This window comes from Drosophila sechellia, chromosome 2R (assembly GCF_004382195.2).
Source record: "Drosophila sechellia strain sech25 chromosome 2R, ASM438219v1, whole genome shotgun sequence".
In the NCBI taxonomy this organism is placed as follows: Eukaryota; Metazoa; Arthropoda; class Insecta; order Diptera; family Drosophilidae; genus Drosophila; species Drosophila sechellia.
Genome location: NC_045950.1, coordinates 896,124 through 916,252, shown reverse-complemented (window position 1 = coordinate 916,252; position 20,129 = coordinate 896,124). Strand labels below are relative to the sequence as shown.

The window sequence follows — 20,129 nt, the reverse complement described above, 5'->3', positions numbered from 1 at the left end:
GACATAATACAAACAAACGTCAACAGCTCCAAAAATACTGGGAAATATTAATATTAAATATTAAGAGACATTAAAAGCTATAAAGAGACAAAAATAAACTTAAAACAACAGAGAATGCTATCGTCGAGTTCCCCGACTATCAGATACCAGTTACTCAGCTAGTATGAATGCGAACGCAAAATTTCATAATTTTTCTGGGATATCGATAGATATTGGGGAACAAAATGAGAAACTATTTAAAAATTGTTCAAAAGTGTGAGAGTGACCGGCAAAAACGGGCAAATCGATAGAAATTTGAATAACAAAAATAACCTAAAATTTTTCAAAAGGTTCGTGCGATACACTTTTGGCTTCTGTGAATTAGAATGGGTGTGGAATATACAAATATATGTCGGAATCTGATGGCCAGACTCAACCATTTTAACCTCTTGTGCCCCTTGAATCGTGGCCTTGCGTTTCCTCGATAATATTTTAAACTGACTTCTTCAAACTTCACTTTCACTGACTCGGACTACACAATTTTGTTAGCACAATATCTGGCGCTACTTGGTATTGCCTCATCCAATCTGTTTATACATATACATAATATTTGTATCGCTCTAACAGTCTAACAGTATCGCAGAACAGTCAATCTGTTGGGCTTGAGAAGGCACAAGTTGAAAGATGAATGAGAATGATGGTTATACCAAAGACACTAGAATAACAAGATGCGTAACGGCCATACATTCGTTTGGCACTATGCAGCCACTTTTTTGGTGAAGGCCAAATTTGCTCTCTTTCCGCTCGCTCACGCTGAGAGCATAAGAAATCTAAAAATAGAATTTGCTTGCTTGTGTGAGTAAAAACAAGAGACGAGAACGCGTATATGTGTGCGTGTTGTGCTAGAAGACGATTTTTGGGCCAAAATCAATTCTGATCGAAGAAACGAATTTACTTATTTGGAGTTGTGGCCAATTTCGTAGCAATATGATGAAATAAAATAAAAATTCCCTGACTATTATAATTTTAAAGTTTTTTAAATTCGTTTGTTAAAATCGCCGCTCGAATACCGCTTACATATTTATAATTATGTTGAAAATTTATGTTGAAAAAAAATACTTTTATTTGTGCACTAATGCTCAACAATTTCATTATTTATTATTATTTCATTTAATTTCATAAAAAAATAATAATTTTATTAATAAATAATAAAAATAATAATATTTCATAAAAAATAATAATAAGACAAAAATAAACTTAAAACAACAGAGAATGCTATCGTCGAGTTCCCCGACTATCAGATACCAGTTACTCAGCTAGTATGAATGCGAACGCAAAATTTCATAATTTTTCTGGGATATCGATAGATATTGGGGAACAAAATGAGAAACTATTTAAAAATTGTTCAAAAGTGTGAGAGTGACCGGCAAAAACGGGCAAATCGATAGAAATTTGAATAACAAAAATAACCTAAAATTTTTCAAAAGGTTCGTGCGATACACTTTTGGCTTCTGTGAATTAGAATGGGTGTGGAATATACAAATATATGTCGGAATCTGATGGCCAGACTCAACCATTTTAACCTCTTGTGCCCCTTGAATCGTGGCCTTGCGTTTCCTCGATAATATTTTAAACTGACTTCTTCAAACTTCACTTTCACTGACTCGGACTACACAATTTTGTTAGCACAATATCTGGCGCTACTTGGTATTGCCTCATCCAATCTGTTTATACATATACATAATATTTGTATCGCTCTAACAGTCTAACAGTATCGCAGAACAGTCATATTTACAATTATGTTGAAAATTTATGTTGAAAAAAAATACTTTTATTTGTGCACTAATGCTCAACAATTTCATTATTTATTATTATTTCATTTAATTTCATAAAAAAATAATAATTTTATTAATAAATAATAAAAATAATAATATTTCATAATAATATTTCATAAAAAATAATAATAAGACAAAAATAAACTTAAAACAACAGAGAATGCTATCGTCGAGTTCCCCGACTATCAGATACCAGTTACTCAGCTAGTATGAATGCGAACGCAAAATTTCATAATTTTTCTGGGATATCGATAGATATTGGGGAACAAAATGAGAAACTATTTAAAAATTGTTCAAAAGTGTGAGAGTGACCGGCAAAAACGGGCAAATCGATAGAAATTTGAATAACAAAAATAACCTAAAATTTTTCAAAAGGTTCGTGCGATACACTTTTGGCTTCTGTGAATTAGAATGGGTGTGGAATATACAAATATATGTCGGAATCTGATGGCCAGACTCAACCATTTTAACCTCTTGTGCCCCTTGAATCGTGGCCTTGCGTTTCCTCGATAATATTTTAAACTGACTTCTTCAAACTTCACTTTCACTGACTCGGACTACACAATTTTGTTAGCACAATATCTGGCGCTACTTGGTATTGCCTCATCCAATCTGTTTATACATATACATAATATTTGTATCGCTCTAACAGTCTAACAGTATCGCAGAACAGTCAATCTGTTGGGCTTGAGAAGGCACAAGTTGAAAGATGAATGAGAATGATGGTTATACCAAAGACACTAGAATAACAAGATGCGTAACGGCCATACATTCGTTTGGCACTATGCAGCCACTTTTTTGGTGAAGGCCAAATTTGCTCTCTTTCCGCTCGCTCACGCTGAGAGCATAAGAAATCTAAAAATAGAATTTGCTTGCTTGTGTGAGTAAAAACAAGAGACGAGAACGCGTATATGTGTGCGTGTTGTGCTAGAAGACGATTTTTGGGCCAAAATCAATTCTGATCGAAGAAACGAATTTACTTATTTGGAGTTGTGGCCAATTTCGTAGCAATATGATGAAATAAAATAAAAATTCCCTGACTATTATAATTTTAAAGTTTTTTAAATTCGTTTGTTAAAATCGCCGCTCGAATACCGCTTACATATTTATAATTATGTTGAAAATTTATGTTGAAAAAAAATACTTTTATTTGTGCACTAATGCTCAACAATTTCATTATTTATTATTATTTCATTTAATTTCATAAAAAAATAATAATTTTATTAATAAATAATAAAAATAATAATATTTCATAATAATATTTCATAAAAAATAATAATACGTAGTAGAAAATAAAAATTAATAAAATAAATAAAAATATGAAAACAGTTCGTTGCAAAAGTCATATCGTCAGGCACGAAGTGCGGACACAAGCCCTCAACAATCATTGCCTTATTAATTTTTCTCACGCCGCAAGCTGAATACCCTAATGACAAGTATTCTAATATAAAGTCATTTTCGAAATTCATTTTGTGATGTACATAGATTCGGCTATTACTATTTCTAAGCTTTATTTAAATATTAATAACGTTAAGGCAATGCAAAACAAGAATTTTTCGCATGGTGCCAATTGATAAAAAATAATATAGATTTAAAGTCAACGAACTTCTAAGGTGAAGGGCATATTTTGTAAAATTTACAATGCATGAGCACACGTATGCACACATACAGTTGTCTGCTATCACTGTATGCGTAGAAAAGAGCTGTTTGCTGTAGCGCTCTCCGCTCTTTCTCTTTCGAACAAAAACTCAAGAGAGCCTGGAGCCACCTCTAGAGCCACGGCCAAAAAATCGCGTGCCAAAAATTTGTATGCCCGTTACGCATCTTGTTATTCTAGTGTCTTTGGTTATACATAATCTTTCAATTCTTTACTACTTATTCTTCATTAGTGATGTGTCTAAATATGTGTTTAGACATGATAAGTAGGCAAACTATAAATGTTCTATTTATGGGCTGCAATAAACATGTCACAGGACAGCATAAGTGGCAACTACAGATAAGTACGATTGCAGCGGCCTATTGCCGAAGTGTCAAGAGATATGACCGGGAGATGATTAGCGCGGTCATAGGCCTCAAACCAAAGACACTAGAATAACAAGATGAGTAACGGCCATACAAATTTTTGGCACGCGATTTTTTGGCTGTGGCTCTAGAGGTGGCTCCAGGCTCTCTTAAGTTTTTGTTCGAGAGAGAAAGAGCGGAGAGCGCTACAGCAAACAGCTCTTTTCTACGCATACAGTGATAGCAGACAACTGTATGTGTGCACACGTATGCTCATGTATTGTAAATTTGACAAAATATGCCCTTCACCTTAGAAGTTCGTTGACTTTAAATCTATATTATGTTTTATCAATTGGCACCATGCGAAAAATTCTTGTTTTGCATTGCCTTAACGTTATTATTATTTAAATGAAGCTTAGAAATAGTAATAGACGAATCTATGTACATCACAAAATAAATTTCGAAAATGACTTTATATTAGAATATTTGTCATTAGGGTATTCAGCTTGCGGCGTGAGAAAAATTAATAAGGCAATGGTTGTTGACTGCTTGTGTCCGCACTTCGTGCCTGACGATATGACTTTTGCAACGAACTATTTTCATATTTTTATTTATTTTATTAATTTTTATTTTCTACTACGTATTATTATTTTGTATGAAATATTATTATGAAATATTATTATTTTTATTATTTATTAATAAAATTATTATTTTTATTATTTATTAATAAAATTATTATTTTTATTATTTATTAATAAAATTATTATTTTTATTATTTATTAATAAAATTATTATTTTTATTATTTATTAATAAAATTATTATTTTTTTATGAAATTAAAAAATAATTATTATTTTTATGAAATATTTATTTCTCAATATTATGTCTTCTTTTTGGAAAATTTATGTTTCAAATTACAGTAGTTATAATAATTTTTATATAAAAAAAAATTATATATTATATAATTTTTTAATTTTAAATATTTCAAGTCGACTCGAAGGCCTAATTAATATAGGACCCCATTACAATTCTAATGGCCTCCCCGTGGTGTTCCCTGGGTACCGAATATTACATATATTACAAATAATTAATTAATATAACATAATATAAATAAAATAAGAGTAAAATATATGGTAAATATGTAAACGGTAGCTAATTCGAGCGGCGATTTTAACAAACGAATATAAAAAACTTTAAAATTATAATAGTCAGGGAATTTTTATTTTATTTCATCATATTGCTACGAAATTGGCCACAACTCCAAATATGTAAATTCGTTTCTTCGATCATAATTGATTTTGGCCCGAAAATCGTCTTCTAGCACAACACGCACACATATACGCGTTCTCGTCTCTTGTTTTTACTCACACAAGCAAGCAAATTCTATTTTTAGATTTCTTATGCTCTCAGCGTGAGCGAGCGGAAAGAGAGCAAATTTGGCCTTCACCAAAAAAGTGGCTGCATAGTGCCAAACGAATGTATGGCCGTTACGCATCTTGTTATTCTAGTGTCTTTGCTCAAACATAGATTTAAGAATAAAACTCAGCTGCATTTACCAACGCAGACTGCGGCTTCTTACAAGCGCTGCATTATATAATTAGATGATAAGAACCTATGTAAGAATGAATAAAAGGCGAAGCCCTCGCAGCAGTCAGTTAGATTCGAACACCCGAATTGAACTCAATAAGTGTAAGCACAAGTTTATAGTGTGAACAGATGTCATTACAGGACAATGATTCACTAGGGATGGTACTTAACGACTAACAAAATCAATAATAGCATATATGAGACATATACCTATTTGGGTTTTAAACGCCCCGATTACTCTGGGAGTAACGGGTAAGAGCGGATCTTCTTCTCAGCGCATCAAGGAAGAGTAACATGTAAAATTTTTTTCTTTAAGTAATTAATAAAATGCAAACCTTTAATTTCCCATATTACAGTTTTCAAAAGTTAACAATATCATTTATAGCTGACAAACATCGGTGCTTATCGGGCATATAAAAAGGCTCGAAGACATGGGGAAACGGAGTATCCCAACCAGTCACACGTTTAACGGGTGCTTCAAGGTGCAAAAAACACTTTTCTTGAATGTACGATGCTAGTTCTGATCCAAATCCCTGTGTTAATGGAGCTTCATGCGCAATTATAACTCGTCCGGTTTTTTTAGCAGACTAAAGAAAAAAAACTTATACGTGAACTTGCTTAGTTATGTAATATTTAATTACTTACGGCGCAAATGGCAATAGTGTCCCAGGGCAAAATGGAGACCAAGTCTATAACTTCACAATCTATATTGAGCTTTGATTTTGCAGTTTCTGCTACCTTTAAAAAAGTATAGTATCACGGAAATATATTTAAATATGGGAACTTACTTCTAATAGCACATGGACTTGTGTACCCCAACCAATAAGTGTGACGTCTTTACCATGTCGCAATATATCAGCCTTGCCTAGCTCTGATGTATAGTACTCTGTTGGAACTTCTTCAACGGCTGCTCGATATAAAGTTTTTGGCTCAAAAACAATGCAAGGGTTTGGATCACGAATACATGCAAGGATAAGGCCTTTTGCTTTTATCGGTCCACGGGGTATCTATAGAAATTGTACAGCATAACTTTGAATATTTCAGTCTCCATTAAGAACAAGGGAGAATGCGATAGTCGAGTTCCCCGACTATCAGGTACCTGTTACTCAGATACTGTAAACGCAAACGCGAAATTGCATAAATTTTCTGGGATATCGATAGATATTGGCAAATAGATAGAAATATAAAAGACTAATAAAATTGTGAAAAAATATACAAAAAATTTTAAAAAAAACTGGGAGTGACAGTTTCGCGCGGTTTTTGGGCATTGAATGGGCGTGGAAAAAAGTTTTTTTTTTTGCAAATCGATAAAAATTTTAGGACTCATAAAAATGTTTAAAAATATAAACACATTTTGCAATTGTGGGCGTGGCAGTTTTGTGCGGTTTGTGGGTGTTATGGTGGGCGTGGCAACATGGGTCAACAAACTTGCGCTGCGTCTTTCTCTAGAATCTGTATTTTTAATTTTAACCTTCGAGCTCTTATAGTTCCTGTGATCTAGACACTCATACGGACAGACGGACATGGCCAGATCGACTCGACTATTGATTCTGATCAAGAATATATATAGCTTAAATGGTTGGAAACCCTTAATTCTGCCTGTACTTTTCAACGATTCTAGTATAACCTATTACTACACAAGTAACAGGTATAATTACGAGTTACCACAACACGAAGTCCCGGTGTATGTGCAAAGTATGCTTCTGGACTTTGGGAATGGTAGAGTGCTCCGTGTCCAACAGCACCGCAAGGTACTCTGAAAGTTAAGGATCCACAGTCAAATAGCCCTCCGCTTCGGTAACGATATTTGGCAGCTTCATTTACTATTTGGTCAAAACTAGGAAATATGTAGTCCGCAAACTGAATTTCAGCTATCGCGGTTGCTCCAGTATTAGCCACACCTATTGCAAAGCTATGATATAAATAAAAGAAAAATTGTTATATAATATAATAATATCTTATATTATTCACAAAGTTTATTTAAACATACTATACATATACAGAGATTAAAGTTAAATCTTCTACTTAGGAGGGAGATAATAAATTGTTTTAATTAAATTGCAGAGCTCGAAATGTTAAGCATATTGAAAATGGTTATTTTGTATTACGACATAACCATATCTATAGTGTTATAATAAACCATTGTGTATGTAAATTAATGTAAGCCATAAAATATATATATGACCGAAAATGGTCTTCTACTGTAATATTTAAACATTTTGCGGGCTTAACATTTTTATATTAATGTTTTCTTTTGAAAACTGCGCTTACGTAGGCACAATCGCTTTTTCCCGACCAATATCTATAATTTTAAATTTGTTGCCAGCATTTATATTTTGTAAACCGAGTAACTTTGGCATTACAATTCTGCTCTACGAAACCTAAGCTGTACAATTATATCGTTTCTTATCTATGTAGATATGCAAAGAAACTGCGAGATCATCGAAGCTCTCCACTCAATGTCTCTTTTCCTCGCGTACATTCGAGTTTGTTCTTTTTAGTCTCCAAATATTAATTCCCTTTCGTAAGGTATGCTTGTGATGGAAATTATCGCTGAATTGAAACCATTGCAACGATATGCTGAACGATATGGCGTTTACCAGTACGTTCAGATCCATATATACAGATCCTTGATGGAGTGTCTCAAGTTCAAGTATCTTACGAAATTCCAAAGTCCTTTTTTGTACATACCTGTATATAGTAACATATCCATTCTACACCCACAACTCCCCAACCACACACACTATTGTAAACAATTACACACAAATTAATGTCTAAGTACGAAATGTAATCAAAGATCGAGAGCAAAGTTGCCATTTACGCACAGCAAAATGCAAAAGTCCAAAGTCTAGACTCTGTGGCGAGCCAACGTCCACGTCCCCTAAATATTCGATCACTTGGCGAGCCAACTAAAATAACAAAAACCTCCGCCCACACAATCGTCTCAGGATTCTCCAATTACTCCTATTTTTCGGGAGCTCCTCTCTTTCCGAAAGAATAGACACCTCTCTTTTCAGGAGAACATACGTTGATAACTTTATTCTCTTAAACTTTGCTCTTAAGCTATCCCAATCTGCCTATATAACCGCAAACATGTCTCCATGAGTGAGTTCAGTACTGAGTCCGCGATGGCGATAGCCCTGCTAATCCCACTTTAACTTCGAAGTCCATTATCCAACCTAGTGATAATCCAAAGGCTTTAGTTCTTCCTTTATTGGAATTAATAAAAACATTTAATAATACATAAAAAAACCCAAGTGTTCTTTTTTTATTAAACTCTCGGTCTGAATTCGTAAATATATATATATGTATAACGTTTTCTGTAATTTAAAATTCAGAATTCGCTAGAATTATAAGTGGAATTAAATTTTTTATTTTAGTATTTATTTTGGATAGCGTGCGACACAAAATAATATCTGTCCGACCGTTTGTATGAACGTCGAGATCTCAGGAACTATAGAGGCCAGGCAGTTGAAATGAAGTATACAGTCTCCAGGGACAAAGACGCAGCGCATGATTGTTGGTTCATTGCCACGCATATTTTTTCATATTTTTTTTTTTTTAGTTTTGTAAATTTCCATCGATCTACCCCAAAAATTTGTAACACCCAGGAACCAACGTGTCAGGATTAAAGTGGGCTAAGTTTGACGGAATATTTCCTATTTTCATTATTTCCTTTATATTTATTCTATTTTAGTACCCGTTACTCGTGGAGTAAAAGAGTACACTAGATTCGTTGAAAAGTATGTAACAACAGGCAGAAGGAATCGTGTCCTACCATGTTGCATATATATTCTTGATCATGGTCAATAGCCGAGTCGATCTGGCCATGTCCGTCTGACCGTCTATCCGACTGTCCGTATGAACGTCAATATCTCAGGAACTTGGAGACATAAACGCAGCACAAGATTGTTGACCCATGTTGCCACGCCCACATTAACGTCCACAAACAGCAAAAAGCTGTCACGCCCACAATTTTAAAAAATGTGTTGATATTTTTTCGTATTTTTTAGACTTGTAAATTTTTATCGATTTGCGCCCTAAGCCCGATTAAAAATGCCACGCACACGTTTTTGAAAAATTGATGGATATTTTATTATAATTTTATTAGTCGTGTAAGTACCAACAATTTGCCATACAACTTTTTGCCACGCCCACTCTAACGCCCTAAAACCGCCAAACTGGTCTCGCCCACACTTTTGAACAATTATTACATTTTTTCTCATTTTACTCCCCAATATCTACCTGAGTAACGGTGGCATGTTTACAATTAACAAATTTTGGATCTTCTGGCGGCTGAGTTTACTCTTTTCAAAATAATGATTATTAATATACACTTTAAGTTTTTAGTACTGATTAAGAATTTAATACAATTATGTTAACGTACTCTTTTATATTACTGTGGTAATAAACATAAAAAAATGAAACCCGTTCGCATTTAAACATATATATATTATCAAAACAGATCTTATTTACTAAGGAAAACAAATAATATAAACAATGGTCTATTGTTTTTTATTTTACATCACCACAAGATCGATCATTCTGCTACTTAGTTATTTTATAATAAATTTATTTCTGACCCCATCTAAAATTCGTCAAACAAAAATAAGATCGTTAATAATAATATTTAATTTAATAACTTAAATGGTCAAAGTACAGTAAAAAAGTAATTTCGAATTTCGGAATTAAAAAACAACTACTGTTGTTACTGTTGAATGCAAACAGCAATTTCTGCCTTCAAAACAAGCAATTGCAAATATTAAAGGAATTTTTCCCGTTGTTTGATTTTGAAAAACAAAATAAATCAAAATCACAAGAAAAGAAACAATCCGATAGATAGCAAAACGAGAGACAAAATTTTGCAAAAACCAGAGCACGTAAAAAAAAGGTTTGGCCCAAATCGAAATCGAAAAAAAATACCTGATTATTAATATTTGTACACATTTCATATAATTTCCGGTTCGAAATGACGTACCCTGCGATTCCTTGCTCACATAGGGGAGTATTAAAAACACGCTGACTTCCGTACTTATCCCGTAGATTAACTGAACACCTGTTGAATGTAAGCATAATATAATACAAATTATCTGTTTAAATTGTTTTACTGACCGAAAAACTCCACCGAATCCCACATCCTCGCCAAACAACAATGCGGATTTGTCTTCGTCTAGAGCCAAATCCATTGCATTATTTATGGCGTTAAACATATTCATTCGTTTTCCAGTTCCCAAAGATGTAGGATAGTAGGTAAAATGTGATCGAGTCCACAAGGGCCATATTAGATTAGACCGCACGCAATTATACAAACTATTCCCCAGTTGAGCGCTTACGATGTTCATTTTCCTTAATATATATAAAACACAATAAACGCGCGAACACTATGACATAACACTTGTTATGACCGCGACTGAGATAGAATAAATTTTCGCCAAAAAAATACTTTTAATACCATGTTTTGCAATATTTATATAAAAGTACATGTTTTTCTTTTTATTTGGGGTATTCACAACACAGCTGCAAATAGCCGCTTTAGCGTAAGCATACAAGTGGTTCCGACCCGTTTATACAAACTCCCAGTGTATTAAGAAAATCTGATTATTTGAACGGGAACCATAATGAATGTACGATCTTTCTAAGAAGGAAAATAAGTAAATTTTTAAAAAAGCATGTTTTTTTTATGATACATTAAACTACATGACTTTTTTGTTAATTTGCTGATTTAGGGACATACTCTTTTGCGGTTTCGACAGCTATTCCAAAAATTAAAAAAAAAAAATATATTACCACGCCTTAATATATGGATACAAAATGTGGATATTTTGTTTGGTAAAAAATCGTACATCTAACTAAAAAGCTTTTTAATAAGTTTTGTTATAGATAGATAGATCTATTTCCCAGATTCACTTATATATATGTATCATCAAATAAACACAGTGTTGTTAGAGTTTCAATATTTGTTCTCTTTCCAATGTGCACGCAATCGTCGTCTAAAACAACTAACCGAACTACAGCGTCGTTAGGCAAACTCAAGCCGAAAAGACAATTTTCAATCCTGGAATAGTCCCTCCAGTCTTATTGTTTGCATTAGTATTCTCGTTCTATCATTAGCTTATCAATGAGGATTTTACATATGTCCATATCAATTCTTTCTCATGTATACAATTATAGACTTGTACAATATGTACATTTAAAAAATAGGTAAGCTATTGTGAATTTCGGAATCCGAAAGATGTAGAAACATCCATTTGTAGCATCTGTTTCCACTCCATGCAATACATATTGTGAAAATGACGCTCATTTATTAAAGACAGTATGTAAGAACTTGAATAAGCTTGGGGTATTTAAAACCAAGGGCCGAATACAAATCAAGAATTTGATACAGGTACAAAAGTCACCCTAGCACGAGAATTTTATGGGGGCCGGAAAGTCCCCAAAAAGAGAAAGTCAAAAGTTTCCCAAGAGCGGACTGTCGAAGCCAAAATACAATTGATTTTAGAAGACTGGATCCCCAAAAACAACCGATCAGTACCTCACCACATCGCTATGGATGTTCCATTCCACTGGAGTCAGCGTGTTTTACTTATGGCGCTGCTTTGATATTGTCACCTCGTCCAGGAATCTTGCAGCAAAACATAAAAGTTAAGCGAGACTACTGCTCGCTCTACTACTCCGGCTCTCGTAGCCGCACAGCTCACCTAATCAATTTCCTAAGCATTCCTGGGATTCTCGGGAATGAATGAAGGAAACAGCCAGCAGCTTCGTTTCACTTTATAATTTTATTCAATTCAGCTTAAGTTGAGGTTTTACAAAATAGTTCGCGGCAGCTTGCCTGTTGAGGTTTCGGGTGTTAGTCCAAGACTGACTTCTACCGTCTTCGTCAGGTCTCACCAGCGCTCGGCTCTCGTGTTTTCGCGCCTCGTCGGCAGGCGACTTGGGGCGAGGGGCCACCCCGCATAGCTGCTGGGCAAAGCGAGGGACGAAGTCAGCGTTTCTTGTGTATGTGTGCATTCGCAACAAGTGCCGTTAGTCGCACTCAGTGTGGTGTAGAGTGGTCTAACGGGGGAAGCGTATATAAAAGCAGCGGGGCGGGAGAAGAGGAAAGATATTCAGGGAGGGTTCATAACTCCTCCCCCTTCAGGATCTGCGTCCCGCAGATTATTGGGCTTTAGGTGCCCCGCCAGCGCCTAGCGTCTCAGGGCCCGAGGCACAGTTTGCCACGACAGGAATACCCTTGGTTGATGTCAGCTTCCTCCATATAATGTGCCACCAACGCCGCAATCCTGGGATCCGTCAGTTGCACGGCCTCGCGCCGAGTTCCCTGGACCAGCGACTCGAACCTTCTCAAGTCGATGACATGCGCCAGTTTGAAATGTCCATTGACGCGCCAAACGGTGCCCTCTTGTAGCGGGACGAGCGGAGCCTCGTACTTGAAGACGTCTGCAGCCCCCACCATATGGGTGACAATGATACTTGCAATATTGGTTGAAAAAGTTATCTTATGAGTAACATTATTTTTTGTGGTGTTGCTTATATTAGCTTAGAGATAAGGGATTTAATAATTATTTCTGAGCAAAGGGTGTCAATTGGTAAAGTATCTTATGAGTAACATTATTTTTTGTGGTGTTGCTTATATTAGCTTAGAGATAAGGGATTTAATAATTATTTCTGAGCAAAGGGTGTCAATTGGTAAAGTATTTTGAAATGTAAAAAGTGTATTTTGTAATGGTAGCGCGTGAAACACACTCAACGATCCGGTGCCATTTTAATTACGCAGGTCTGATTTATGCAATATCTTGCCCTTCTTGGTTTTTACCGTTACCCTTCTATCCTCGCCAATTTCTTCAGCCTTAAAGCGCTGCTTCTCTTTCGTTTTAATTTGCTTATTGGCAACAAAGATCTTATCGCCCACGTTATATGATAAAGGTTCCTTTCTAGTTTTGTTGTGAGCCGCGTTCGCGAGCTCCTGGCGGTATTCTATCATACCCCTAACGTCTTCGAGAGTTTTAGTTCTGAAATTAGTTAAACCCTGGTAATTTATTCTAGCCGAGCGGTCGAAAAATAGATCAGCTGGCTTATTATTGGTTACCGAGTGGATAGAATTATTGTACCTATCCACTGCAATTTCGACCAGTTCATTAAATTTGAAGTCGGGGTGTTCGCTCTTCAAGCATCGGTAAATCTCGAGGAAGGTGGAATGAAACCTCTCGATTTGACCATTGACCTCGCTTTTCTGGGTCGGTGTATTGTACAAACCGATACCCAAGGTACGTAAATAATTTAAGACCGTCGGGCACAGAAGACCTCTTTCATTGTCTGAGACCAGTACCCTTGGGACGGTGAAGTAATGTAGTGCTTCAACAAGCTTTTCCCGGAGATGAATAGAGGATTTTGATTCGAGAAGGAAAAGCTTGGCAAATTTGGTAAACTTGTCAATACAGCTTAGGTAAATTTTCTTCTCTAAAGTGAAAATGTCAATGTGAAGAATTTCACACGGATATTTCGGGATAGGTGTCGGTTGAAGGAAAGGTCTATTGGGATGCCTCTCGTACTTGTAGAGTTTGCAACACTCGCACGACGAGAGTTGCCTGCGGATGGTACTAGCCATCTGGGGAAAATAATATTTCTCCAAAAGCTGCAAGCGCACTTCTTTAGCACCCCTATGAGCCCTGCGATGTTCTAGTTCAATGGCTTCGCAGATCTCTTCAGGGTCCGACAAATCTACCACCAGCCTCTGCGTTATGCGAATTTTGAACGCAGCAAAATTCGCCAAGCAAAGGCGTTGGAACGATGGTAGGTAAGTTTCGGGTATTTTAACCCCGTTGATCACTGAGGGTTTGAGGTACTTTGCCAGAGTAACAACTAACTCGGACAAAAGACCAGTACCGACGGGGATGAGATGACGTTCGAAGCCCCTGTGGGGTTGTTCACACAGGTATTCGGAACGCTCGGAGTCAAAGACAAGTTGGTTACGATAGACGTTGATAGGTACTTCTACGTGAGGTAGCAAATGAGATGCGTCCTCATCCGCACTATGGACGGTAGAACCGCCCTCGGTAGCCGACGCAGTATCCGAATGGCACCAATCAAAGTAGTGGTTTATTGGAACTATACGGGACAAGGCGTCAGCTACGACGTTAGATTTGCCGGGCTTGTAGATGAGTACGCAATTATACTCTTCTATTCTAGCCTTCCAACGTTTAAGTTTGGCATTGAAATGTCTGCTCCCTAGCGCAAAGGTCAAAGGTTGGTGGTCGGTATACACCTTAACCGATGCAGCGCCATACAAGTAAGACCTGAGGTTATCCAATGCCCACACTATAGCAAGCATCTCTTTTTCTATAGTGGCATAGTTTTCCTCAGTTTTCGACAGGGTGCGCGAGATGTAAGCTATAGGACGATCTTTTCCCTCAGTGTCCTGGGACAATACGGCTCCCAGAGCGTAGTTGGACGCGTCTGTGGTCAAATGGAACGGCTTACCGAAGTCTGGGAAGGCGAGCACCTGTGAAGAAGACAAAATTGTTTTAAGGCCATCGAAAGCCTGCAAAGCCGCGTCGTCAAGCTCAACCGGGACCTTCTTAGATTGGTTTGCTTTAACTCGAGCGGATTCTCCGCGAGTTAAATTAGTCAAGGGTTTAGCAACTTTAGCATAATCGCGAATAAACTTCCTATAGTACGATGTCATGCCGAGGAAACTCTTCAGTTCCTTGGCATTCTTAGGAGGCTTTATTTTGGTTATATCCTCCACTTTCTTCTTGTCCGCTCTGATACCGTCATGACTGACGATATAACCGAGGAACTCGACCTGAGTCGACAAGAATTGAGTCTTAGACAGATTGACTTGAAGTCGGGCCTTTTTTAGGCTTTCAAAGACCAAGCGAAGGTTCTTCCAATGGCTATCATAGTCGTTACTAAAGACGATAATATCGTCGATGTACACGTAACAAATTTTCCCGATGTGTTCCCGAAGAACATAGTCGATCATTCGTTGGAAGATAGCCGGGGCGTTTTTTAAGCCGAAGGGAAGACGGAGAAATTCATACTTCCCTTTCAGGGTAGAGAACGACGTTTTCACGGTATCGGAGGGTTTCATGTGAATTTGGTGAAACCCTGAGGTAAGATCCAGTGTTGTAAAATATCTGGCTCCGCAAAGGCTAGCCAATGTGGAGTTTATATCCGGGATTGGATATGTGTCAGAAATTGTAACCGCATTTAGACGTTTGAAGTCAATGACCAAACGCCATTGTTTCTCGCCATCTGGTTTCGCTTTCTTCGGCACTATCCACACCGGAGAGTTGTAAGGGCTTCTCGACGGGCGTATGATACCCTCGCTAAGAAGTTCCCCGATTTGCCTATCCACTTCAGATCTCATGTTAGCCGGGTACGGATAACTCTTGGTATAGATTGGGTCTGAAGTGTTCGTTCGTATTTCCGCCCTTACACTGGTGTCGACGGCCTAGCCCGGCGACAAAGGGTCGAAAAGGTGCGAGTACTCGTCAATCAGTGCCTTTAAGATCCATCTTGCTTCTTCTGGGTGTGTTGAGTCCAACAAAGTGTTGACATTAAGGGACCTTTTAGCAAGGAGGGGAATCTTTATCCCGGGGGATATAACTAAACAATTATTTTTTCTGTCTACTACTGCTTTCAGGTCTTTGAGCGTGTCGTCCCCTATGATGCCATCGAAGGTATCTAAACCGGGGAGGACAAAAAAGGTGAGGGTAGAGTCATTCCCTAGTTTTTCGAAAAATTTTCCGGCTACGCGGCGTGTTATTCTAACAGAACCTGTGGCCGATTGAACGCAAAAGGGAGTAGGGAGGATAGTCGATCCGGCGGCGATTTTGGGGCTGATGAAGTTTTTGTTAGCGCCGGTATCGATCAAGAACTGTAATTTAGCCCCATCTTTCCCCTCGTATGCTAAGTAAGGGACGCTCGAGAGGCCTCGGTCATAAAATTCGGACCCTCAGCCCCTATTTCAGGGTCGTCCCTTTCTTCCATGATATCTTGAGGGGCCATGCCGGCATCTTCGGCACCGATTTGGTTATAGTAAGGGTCGGTAGAGGGATCTTCGCCATGTTCGGCAGGCATTGTCGGATGATCAAGCACGGGCTCCATATGATAAAGCTTGGTCGCCCTTTGGAACGGATTCTGATATTCATACGACTTCCTTTTCACCCCAGAACCCCCGCTCTGGGGGACCCTGTAATCAGAACGGTGGGACTGACCCGACCGGTTCGACTCCATTTTAATGGCCGGTCTTGGACCTTGGAAGCGATTACTATTCTGTGAGCCTCCATATCCTGAAGCTATTGAAGGTCTAACATTTCCCTGATAGGAAGAAGCAAAGCGAGGGCCACTCGGCGGTCGATAGAACCGGGTATTTGGAGTAAAATTTGGTGGGGAGGAGTCGACGAATGAGCCTTCTCTCGGACCAACTGCCTGCAGTTCCTTACAGAAGAAGTAAGCTTCCTGCAAATCTTTCGGTCTACGCATGACCAATAGCCTGGAGGCGTCGTTACCGACTCCTCGAATGAAGACATCAAGAGCCTGTTGTCGAGAATGTTCGGACAAGGCTCTGACTCCTTCTATCGAGTGTCCTTCGGCTTTCAATCCGTTGAGGATAAGAGAGAGATGTTTCGTCACCTCCGAGTAATATTCCTCCAAGGGTTTGTTTCCTTGGTTCAGCTGGCTAAGCTGATACTCTAACGTTCGCACATCGCGTTTGTCCGCGTATTGCATTGCTAAAACTCTTTTGATTTCTGGCCAGTCGTCATCCAGAACCCCATAAGAGTCGAGAACTTCTTCAGCTTCGCCTCTTATCTTTTGCCTAAGGTGACATACTATAGCACGGAACAATGGTCTCCCTCTGATAACCTCGTAATCGTCCAAGATCGCTTGCGCACGATTAACCCACGAGACGTATCTCTCGGGCTGACCCTCAAACGTTTGAACCAGTAGATGGATCAAATCACTACTGGCATCTAGGCGAGTCATGGCCACTATAGGAGGACAGTCGTCCACAGTATTTACCACAAGGGGACGCCCCCAAGGGGGTGTTCTCTCGCCTCTCTTGTGGAGCTTGCTGGTAGACGAGTTGCTGGACAGACTGACCCGCAGAGGTATACTTTGCCAGGGCTATGCTGACGATATTGTCATTATAGCCAGAGGTAAATATGAGGAAACACTCTGCGATATCATTTAACTGGGCCTCAACATGACCAGCGAATGGTGCAAGGAAGTAGGCCTGAGCCTAAATCCTAGCAAAACTGTTATTGATCCTTTTACAAATAGGTACAAGCTACAGAGAATGAAGGCAATAACCCTGTCAGAATGTCGCATAGAGGCCAGCAAAGAAGTTAAGTATCTTGGGATAACCCTCGACTCCAAACTTAGCTTCAAAACTCATGTCGATAACACAATTGATAAGTGCACCAGAGCACTTTTCACGCGTAGAAAAATTGCTGGAAAGTCGTGGGGGACCTCACCACGCATAATAAGATGGCTGTACCTCATGGTAGTCAGGCCCATACTAGCCTATGGGGTAATAGCCTGGGGTGATAGAGCACGCCTTAGCACCACTAAGGTGAAACTTCATAAGCTCCAAAGAATGGCCTGCATATGCATGACAGGAGCAATGCGCACCTGTCCCACTGTAGCCCTAGAAGTACTAATGGAGGTAACGCCGCTTCATATCGTCATTGAAATGAAACGGAAAGTCACCCTAATAGAATTGAGGGAGCAGGAAATGACTGCAACCTTACAAGAAAGGATGCTGAAAGCCTTAAAAGGGATATCCCTTTGCTGATGCAACCAAGGGATGAGATGCCAGCTGAGCACAGGTTCGCTCAGAACTTCAGCACTCATCTCAGTAATAAAAACAGTTGGACACCCCTGGGGAAAGTACACCATATGAAACCACAAACAATAAAGTGGTATACAGACGGATCCCTCACCGACGAGGGAAGTGGGCTGGGGGTTGTAGGCCCCAGGTTAAAATACCAAGAATCAATGGGCAGATACACCAGCATTTTTCAAGCTGAAGTCTGTCTGACGCTGTCGGAGTTTAATCTGCAAAGGAACTATCGTGGCAAGGACATTGCTATACTGTATGATAGTCAAGCAGCCATAAAGGCGCTCAGCAAAGCTAAGATAACATCTAAGCTAGTAAATGAAGTGAGGACAGCCCTAGACAATCTAGGAGCCGTCAACAAACTCACAATAAGGTGGGTCCCAGGACACAACAACATCCCGGGAAATGAGCTAGCGAACAACCTAGCCAAGAAAGGGGCAGAGAACCCTCTAATTGGGCCCGAACCATTCTGTGGTGTTGGTCACCACAGAGTACTGGGCTTACATAGATCAATAGAGGAAGAAAAACGTCTGTCCTTCTGGGAACACCTACCAGGACTTAGGCAGTCTAAGATTCTCCTTCGTGAATATAACCACAAAAGATTCAAGACCTTAATGACACCGTGCGCATTTTAACTGGCCTTCTTACGGGGCACTGCCGACTTCGCAGTCATTTGCATAAGATTGGCATTGCAGACAGTGAACTCTGTCGCTTCTGTTGCATGGAGGAGGTGAGCTGTGCACATATTATATGTGACTGCACGGCGCTTTCCATCAGTAGGAACAGACTCCTGGGCATGTATGTAGTCCCACGGGAAACAATTGCAGCCCTGAACCCCAATAAAATTCTGGGTTTTATACTGTGCATTGGACTTCAGGGAGATCTTTGAGTCATGAAGGGGTAGTACAACAGATCCTACTGGGTCGCAGTATACATAGAAACCCACTTAATAATAATAATAATAAGCTCTTGCATAGTTTCTTGCATGAAGGTCATGAAGTCTTTCATGCTTTGCTGCATCGAGAGCATAATCGCTTCAAGGCCAATAGGCTGCTGTTGCATGTTCTGTGTGTTTATTTGTGTTTATTTGGTGCATTTTGTGCTGGATGCTGAAGGTGACTGCTGTCGGTACTTGGATACCTGATTTTAGTACACTTGCAAAGGAAGAATTTGGCATTGTTCGGTGGCTGGCAGACGAAGGGATGTTAGTTGTAGGCGGTTCCATTACTTTGTGAATTGTTGGTGTGATACGATATCGATCTGAATCCACTCGTTTGTTTTGGCGACTCTTGAGTTTCTTGTAAACAATGCATCCTCGCCAGTTGGCTGTGTGTTTTTCGCCACAGTTGCTGCATAACTTATTTGAACTGTCATTTTTATTCTTAGGACAGTTTACATTACTGTGGCCATCGCTGCAAGCGACGCAGATGGATTTTAGGGTGCAGTACGCGTTGGTGTGGCCATATTCTTAGCAGTTGGTTCACTGCACAGGTTGCCTGCGCTTGAGTGGCTCTTCTACGGTTATTCTTCGGTGCAGTAAATACTGTAGCTTATATATAGGATGTACTTAATTTTTGTTGTTTTACTGACTCGATGGCTCCAGTTCGAATTTAAAGAGTGGCTGCGGCACTTTGTTTCTGTTGAGAATGTTGATCACCGTTTTGGCGTTGAAGTTCTTCTCCTTTAGTACCGCGATAATTTCGGATGCTGTCACTGATGACTCTATTCCTTTAATGACAACCTGCAATCCTTTGGCACTTTTCAGCTGGTAGGTATAGTAACTCTTCCCAGCTTCGTCCAGGTACTTGGTCACTGATCGGTGGCTAGACTCATCCTGAGTCTGCACTTTCGTTTCTTGTATGTTACCCTTAGTAAGAGGTA

The 20,129-nt window shown here is 38.7% G+C and overlaps 1 protein-coding gene and 1 long non-coding RNA gene across 4 annotated transcripts; one reads left to right on the top strand and one right to left on the bottom strand.

Moving 5' to 3' along the window:
• The first annotated feature begins 5,604 nt into the window (after positions 1-5,604).
• On the top strand, positions 5,605-5,815 carry LOC116800448. The gene is made up of 2 exons (XR_004361405.1): positions 5,605-5,697; positions 5,758-5,815. It is a non-coding gene; the product is annotated as an uncharacterized LOC116800448 (long non-coding RNA).
• On the bottom strand, positions 5,712-10,847 carry LOC6620766 (2-oxoisovalerate dehydrogenase subunit beta, mitochondrial). Of its 3 annotated transcripts, XM_002044930.2 has the most exons (6): positions 10,514-10,841; positions 10,380-10,457; positions 7,067-7,313; positions 6,190-6,408; positions 6,047-6,139; positions 5,718-5,988 (listed from the first exon to the last, which is right to left on the bottom strand). In XM_002044930.2, the coding sequence occupies exons 1-6, from the start codon at positions 10,741-10,743 to the stop codon at positions 5,761-5,763; spliced, it is 1,095 nt and encodes a 364-aa protein (XP_002044966.1). In that variant the 5' UTR covers positions 10,744-10,841; the 3' UTR covers positions 5,718-5,760. The 3 variants fall into 3 exon arrangements, with proteins under 3 accessions (XP_032571364.1, XP_002044966.1, XP_032571365.1); XM_032715473.1 differs by lacking the exon at positions 7,067-7,313 and having other exon boundaries at positions 5,712-5,988; positions 10,325-10,457; positions 10,514-10,845; XM_032715474.1 differs by lacking the exons at positions 5,718-5,988; positions 6,047-6,139; positions 7,067-7,313 and having other exon boundaries at positions 6,300-6,408; positions 10,514-10,847.
• Positions 10,848-20,129: the final 9,282 nt, after the last annotated feature.